The sequence below is a fragment of the Saprolegnia diclina genome (assembly GCF_000281045.1).
Source record: "Saprolegnia diclina VS20 unplaced genomic scaffold supercont1.30, whole genome shotgun sequence".
NCBI lineage: Eukaryota > Oomycota > Saprolegniomycetes > Saprolegniales > Saprolegniaceae > Saprolegnia > Saprolegnia diclina.
The window spans coordinates 257,909-263,950 of NW_008246097.1; the positions used below are offsets into that span (position 1 = coordinate 257,909).

The 6,042-nt window shown below is 60.6% G+C and overlaps 5 protein-coding genes across 5 annotated transcripts; 1 reads left to right on the plus strand and 4 right to left on the minus strand.

Annotated features, from left to right (window-relative positions):
- Positions 1-279: 279 nt before the first annotated feature.
- Positions 280-997, minus strand: SDRG_09441 (hypothetical protein). Its single transcript, XM_008615374.1, has one exon. It carries the CDS (start codon positions 985-987, stop codon positions 325-327), a length of 663 nt encoding a protein of 220 aa, XP_008613596.1. The 5' UTR covers positions 988-997; the 3' UTR covers positions 280-324.
- Positions 998-1,234: 237 nt separating this feature from the next.
- SDRG_09442 (hypothetical protein) lies at positions 1,235-2,149 on the minus strand (the record flags this gene model as incomplete). Its single annotated transcript, XM_008615375.1, has 1 exon — positions 1,235-2,149. The coding sequence occupies one exon, from the start codon at positions 2,147-2,149 to the stop codon at positions 1,235-1,237; it is 915 nt and encodes a 304-aa protein (XP_008613597.1).
- A 443-nt stretch (positions 2,150-2,592) lies between these two features.
- Positions 2,593-3,465, minus strand: SDRG_09443 (hypothetical protein; the record flags this gene model as incomplete). The annotated part of the gene is made up of 1 exon (XM_008615376.1): positions 2,593-3,465. One exon carries the CDS (start codon positions 3,463-3,465, stop codon positions 2,593-2,595), a length of 873 nt encoding a protein of 290 aa, XP_008613598.1.
- Positions 3,466-3,605: 140 nt separating this feature from the next.
- Positions 3,606-4,346, plus strand: SDRG_09444 (hypothetical protein; the record flags this gene model as incomplete). The annotated part of the gene is made up of 1 exon (XM_008615377.1): positions 3,606-4,346. The coding sequence occupies one exon, from the start codon at positions 3,606-3,608 to the stop codon at positions 4,344-4,346; it is 741 nt and encodes a 246-aa protein (XP_008613599.1).
- Positions 4,347-4,505: 159 nt separating this feature from the next.
- Positions 4,506-6,042, minus strand: SDRG_09445 (hypothetical protein). Its single transcript, XM_008615378.1, has one exon. The coding sequence runs from the start codon at positions 5,891-5,893 to the stop codon at positions 4,562-4,564; it is 1,332 nt and encodes a 443-aa protein (XP_008613600.1). The 5' UTR covers positions 5,894-6,042; the 3' UTR covers positions 4,506-4,561.

The window sequence follows — 6,042 nt, forward strand, 5'->3', positions numbered from 1 at the left end:
GTCATTCTCCGTCTCATCTCAAACATGTCGGTCTGCGGACGGGCTTTGGCGAGTCGGCCTTCCCGATGACCTTGGCGTCCTATCGCTAGATCTCGGAGCACAATGCACCTCATTCAACTATCGTGAGAGTGTTCCTATTGCTTCGACTTGGTCCGCGCCTGGCTGCACCAGAGCTCCCACGTCTCTGCGCAAGCCTTATTCACTTCGCTTGCACCGACGTCCAGGATCACCTACTGAGTGCGCTACCTATCAAGGCGCGAGTCAACCCTGCCCTGCAACTGGATCAACAAATCGTACACGTTGTATTCTCCCTGCATTCAACGTTCATTCGATGGCGGGAACCACAAAGCTGCTGCGGGGCGAGCATTCGTCGTCCGAGGACGCGATCGTCGGCGCTACAGATGGTCGCTCGGCCAAGCTGCGCAGCGTCGGTCGCCGGCGCTTGTACACGCATGTGTGGGCGTCGACGCGGATGCCCCACTGCAACTCGGGCGCGTGCGTGATCGTGTGGAGAAACTGGTTGAGCGCACGCGTCCGGTCACGGGACCCGACGCCAAAGGTCGGCTTCTCTGACAGGTCCGGGAGGCTCAAGCCGGCATGTCGCTGGCGCAACGTGGCGGCGAGACCGCGGAACGTACTATGTCGGTGCCACACGTGTAATGTACCGTGCGAGTTGGTCACGAGTTCCAGCTTGTACTCGACGATGGGCCGTCCATCGTGCGGCGTCGTGCGGCACTCGACGACCATCGCGCTCAGCAGCGACGCATCGCTCATCGGCTGCCCTAGCTCCAAGCGAAGCTCGGCAATGACGACGTTGAGGCGGTCGGCTTCCCACACCAGCTGTGCTTGCGCCGCGTCGCGCTCGCGTTCGAGCTCGATGGCACGCGCATTAGCAGCGTCCAGCGCGGTGCGCGCCTGCGCGAGCGCGTGGCGCATCTCGTCGCGCAGCTCGTCGTCGTCCACGGCGTCTGGCCCGCTGCTACGCATCCGAATAATTTAATGCGCCACTGCGCCAGCTTTGCTCGATCGCTGACACAGCATCGTCTTAAAACGTGCGCAAATACGACGTATATTTAGCGATAGGCAAATAAGAACAATTTAAATTGATAATGCAACCAGTCTAAAATTTCATTTGAGTCACATTAGAGTCGGTTACACAGACTACATTGGTACAGAAAAACGGCGTGACGTAGTTTACGACAGACCACGACGCCTCCCGCGGCCACGTACCTCCTCACTCACTGGTAGCTGTTGCGGCCGAGCGGGCGCGACCCCGGTGCTTGTACGCGATCGTGTCGGCGCGCAGCTGCATATGCCACGCGAGCGAGTCGTCGGCGACCACGGCCGCCAAGAACCCGTTGATTTGAGCGATGCGACTGGCGATCGTGCGACTGCTGAGGTTGCCAACCAGCCGCCGCCGGGGCAGCTTGGGCAGCCCCGGGTTTTGGTGCTGGAGGCGCGCAGCAAACTTGCGCAGCGACCGGTACCGCGTCCAGACGTGAAAGCTCGGATCGTCAATCGAGGTCGTTGCCACGTACAGCTCGTATTGCACAAAGGCTTTGCCGAGCCCCGTGATGACGCGGCTTCCAAGGATCGTGCAGTGGGCGATCTCGACCGCCATTGGTTCGAGCGACATGCGGGTCGAGGTGCTATCGACGACGTCCGAGGACTCGATATGGTCGGTCTCAGTTGTTGACGCGTCATCATCATCCTGGTTGTTGTTGTCGGCGTCATCGGGGTCGCCGTCACGCAGCACTGGGCACCGGAACGGGAGGTGCTTGTGCAAGCAGAGATCAGGCGACACGCGGAGGCTCCACTCGACGCGCTGGCTGATGACGGCGGCGTGGAGGAAGGCATTGAGGCGCTGGATCGTGTCGTTGAGCTCGAGGTAAAAGCACTTGGTTGCGAGCGGCGGCAGCTCGGCGTCGCGCATGCGCAGCGTCAGCGAGAGGTCGTAGAGCGTGTAGTAGTCGAGCCATGCGAGGAGGTCGCCATGGTGTTTCGTACGGAAGCGCAGGTGGAACTCGACGACCTGGGCGCCGTAGCGATCGTGCACTTGGCTGTCGACGACGACGGCATCGAGAATGGACCGCTGGCCGCGGCGGTAGAGCACCTGTCGGAGCGCTGCAAAGCTCGGTCGGTCGTCCATTCTTCTTGCCTTTTCGTAAATTTTGTGTTTGTGAAATGGGAGAAACGCCGACGATAATGCTTTTACGCGCTGTGGAGAAGCCGTGTAGGATTTCGACTGCTGTGAACGGTCCTGCAAAATGTTGGCTAGTGGTGCACACATACGGACCATTTGACTCTACTAGTACATAGTAAAGCCTAATAGCCTTCATGTGCTGTATCCAAGGAGTGTCTGCTTGGTGTGCTCGTACATCATAATTGGGGTGCCGGACATGGTTAGGGTTACGCTCTTCACTGTGTCCTCAACGGGTTGGCGATTGTGCTTGTACTATCTGGCATGTCATGCCCACCCGCACTTTCTAGTAGGCTGGATGTTGAACTATACCATTGAAGATGAAAATGGACAAGTAGTCTGCGATGTGATGACACAATAGTGTTTGATTATTATATGGCTAGCACCACGACTTAGAAACGAAGAGGCAAGACGACGCAGTGCAGCGCGAGCGGACGCTTGACGACGCGCGTCGTCTCGTCAATGTCAATCGCCCAGCGCAAGGTACTGGACGTGAGCAGCGCGGAAAGGAAGGCGCCCCACGCACCTTCGCGGGCGGCCAAAAGCGACGGGCGCAAGCTGCGGAGAAGCGTGCGCGGTGGCATGGGCGGCAGCTGCTTCCACTCCCACGGCTGAGCGCGCTTGAGCAAGAGGCCGAACGCCCGCAGGTCCTTGTGGCGGTGCCACACGCGCACGAGCATGCCTTCCGATGTCGCGATCTCCAGGCCATACTCTGCGAACGCCGCTTGCACGACACGACTGCCCACGACGGTGATGGCCAGCGGCACGAGCTCGTCCCGGGCATCCAAAGATGGGTACCCGCGCACCGTTGACGTAGCATCCAGCGTCCCGACAGGCGACTCGAGGATCGCGTGCGAGGCGGCGCGCGACGTGCGCATCGGCACGAGCGTGACGTCGGCGCGTTGCTTGGAGAAGAGACTGCCGTCGTCAAAGCCAAACGACCACGCAGTCGTGACATCCGCCAGCGCGGCGGTGAGGAAGCTGTTCATGGCCACGATAGCTCTGTCCGGGGACCCGCCGACAATGTGGCGCGGGAGGTCGGGCGACGAGGCACTACGCAGCGACGCAGCAAGCGCGCGCAGTGTGTCGTAGTCGAGCCACGCGCGGATAACGTCACCGTCGACCGCTATCATTTCAAGTTCGTACTTCAAGCCGTAGCCGCCTCGGGACGCGTGCACCGTACACGCCGTGACGTGCGCGGAGCGGAGCGAGACCTCGTTCTCCAAGCTTGGACGGCAGCCCATGCTCCAGCAGCGGTCCTTCATTCTTCTAATGATGCACTGCGAGTCTCTCGGACGATAACGACAGCACTTTACACCATAGCTTTTACGCTCCACTGGCCTTTCCCAGTTGGCATCGTGGGCCATTTCTGCCATTCCCATCGTCCGCCACCACGCACAGTACGATGGAGCCAGCAACACTGGCCGACACGAGCTCCGTCGTCTCGAGAACGCACAAGGCCTTGGCCGCGCGACTCGCAGACGCCGAGACGGCGGCCATCGAAGCGCGCAAGGCGACCGAGGTCGCGATCGAACGCAACGGTCACCTCTGCGCCGAGAACGCGCTGCTGCGCACCCAGATGGCTGCGCTGGTCGCCGCGCGTGCAGAGAACGAGATGGTTTGTGCGAACGACCGCTTGAAGCAGCACGTGCTGTGGCTCGAGAGCGAGTTGGCGCGTGCCACGGCCATCTCGCTTGTGACGGCCAAAGTCGTCGCGAGCCGCGTCGCCGTGCGCGACGGTCGCCAGTACATTGAGTACAAGCTGCAGATAGAGACCGACCGCCGCGGGACGCTGTACGTGTGGCACCGCTACTCGACCTTTCGCAGTCTCTCGGCGTCGCTGCACGCCAAGCACCCAGTGGTGCCCGACCTCCCCAACACGCAGCTGTTTGGGCACAGCACGGCGATCGCGATCGAGGACCGCACCGCGCGCCTCAACCACTTTTTGGACGTTGCCTGCAGCGTGCAGGACGTTCCGTGGGCCATCCGCGTCGACAAGGACACGGTGGTGTACAAGCGTACCCAGAGTCCACAGGTCGGTGCGCGCACAGAGGACGAGCTGCGTGCGACGTCGTCTTTGTCGTCTCTGTCGAGTCGTCAGCCGCTCGCGAGCCACTTGCTCTCGAACACCACCAAGTCGAAATAGCACCAACGACTACTCTAACTACCCAATGCACCTGTGAGGTGAAAGTGGAATCGGATACTTTTGGACAGTTTGGGATAGTTTGTGGATAGTAAATCGAGATCCAATGACCAATGCGTGCCTGCGAGTGCCACCAAGAGACGATTGGGAATCCAAACGCGCTCCACTTGAATCGACAGACGTGGGTACGATCCCCAGCTTGCATACATTAGTTGACGTTATGTCGAGTAGAGCTCGATCTTGAAGAAGACGAGCGAGATGAGAAAGCCGATGGCCGAGAGGACGCCGCCGACGAGGATCGGGAGCGCGTAGCCCATCGAGGACGTGACGAGGATCGACGAAAAGATAAAGTTGAGAAACTGGCCGGCGCAGTACGCCGAGTTGAGCGCGCCGGCAAAGAGCCCGAGGCCCGAGTTTTCTTCGTGGCCAATGACGTGGATGATCGTGGCCATGAAGAGCGAGAGGAGCGTGTTCTGCGTGAACGCGCACGCGATGACGATGATCATGTCGATGGCAACGACCTTGCAGTAGGCCATGGCGATGAGGAAGATCTGCGGGACGATCGAGGCCGTGATGACCTTCTTGACGCCAAACTTGCGCACGAGGTACGGGAGGACGGCCAGATAGAGGAGCGAGACGCAGTTGTAGATCGTGTCGGTGACGCCGCCCGCGAGCTGGACGCCGTCGTTGTAGGCGATCTGCTGGACCGAGCACGCGGGGTTGCCGTCGTGGCCGCACTTGTCGGCGTTGTCGGACGAGCCGTTCTTGACGACGAGACCAAAGAACTGGCCCTTCGCACCCATGTAGGCCGTAAAGCCATACTGCACAAAGACGATGATGACGCAGTAGATGGCGAGCGTCTTGGGAAGGAGACGGATGCCAGTCCAGACAGCCGCGAACGCGTTCTTGATCTCTTGGGCCTTGGAGACACTCGTCGTTTGCGCGACAAACACCTTTTCCTTGACAAAGTAGAGCACGGCGCCGGCCGTGATGAGCATGACTGCGATCAGAAGACACATGAAGGGCTTGACGCTCTCGTGCGCAGGCCCAAACGCCATGATGTAGCCCGAGACAACGAACGACCCGGCGATCGAGTAGGCGTTGCCGAGCGACGAGGCCGTGACTTGGCGCTCGCCGGCAAAGTCGGCGATGAGGAGGTTGAGCGGCGTTTGCGTCAAATTGAGCGTAATGTCCATCCAAATGTACGTGAGGATGATAAAGACGGTCGTCCACTTGCGCGAGACTTGGTCTTGAGGCAGCGTGTCGAGGAGCTTGGCGGGCGTGTCGCCGAGCGCCTCGCCAATGTCGGTGCAGAACATCATGACGAGCCAGCAGAGGCAGCTCATGAGCGCACCCCAAAAGAGGAACGGGCGGCGGCGACCAAACTTGGACGTGCAGTTGTCGCTGAGGACACCGATGGACGGCGCGATGAGGAGACCGGAGATCGGACCCACGAGCTGGACGATCTGCACCCACGACGACGGAATGAGGATCTGGAGGAGCGGGCCGAGCGCCGCCCACTGCGCCGCCCACGCGACGTTGAGCGCCATCTTGGGGCAGCAGAGGAGGAAGAGGAACGCCGTCGAGCAGCTCTCGATAGTCGACGACGCCTTGGGCACGTCGGCAGCGTCGTCATTGGCCTTGGGCGTTGCAACGACCGCCGTGTAGTCGGTCGTCGGCTTTTGGTCTTCCAAGCTGC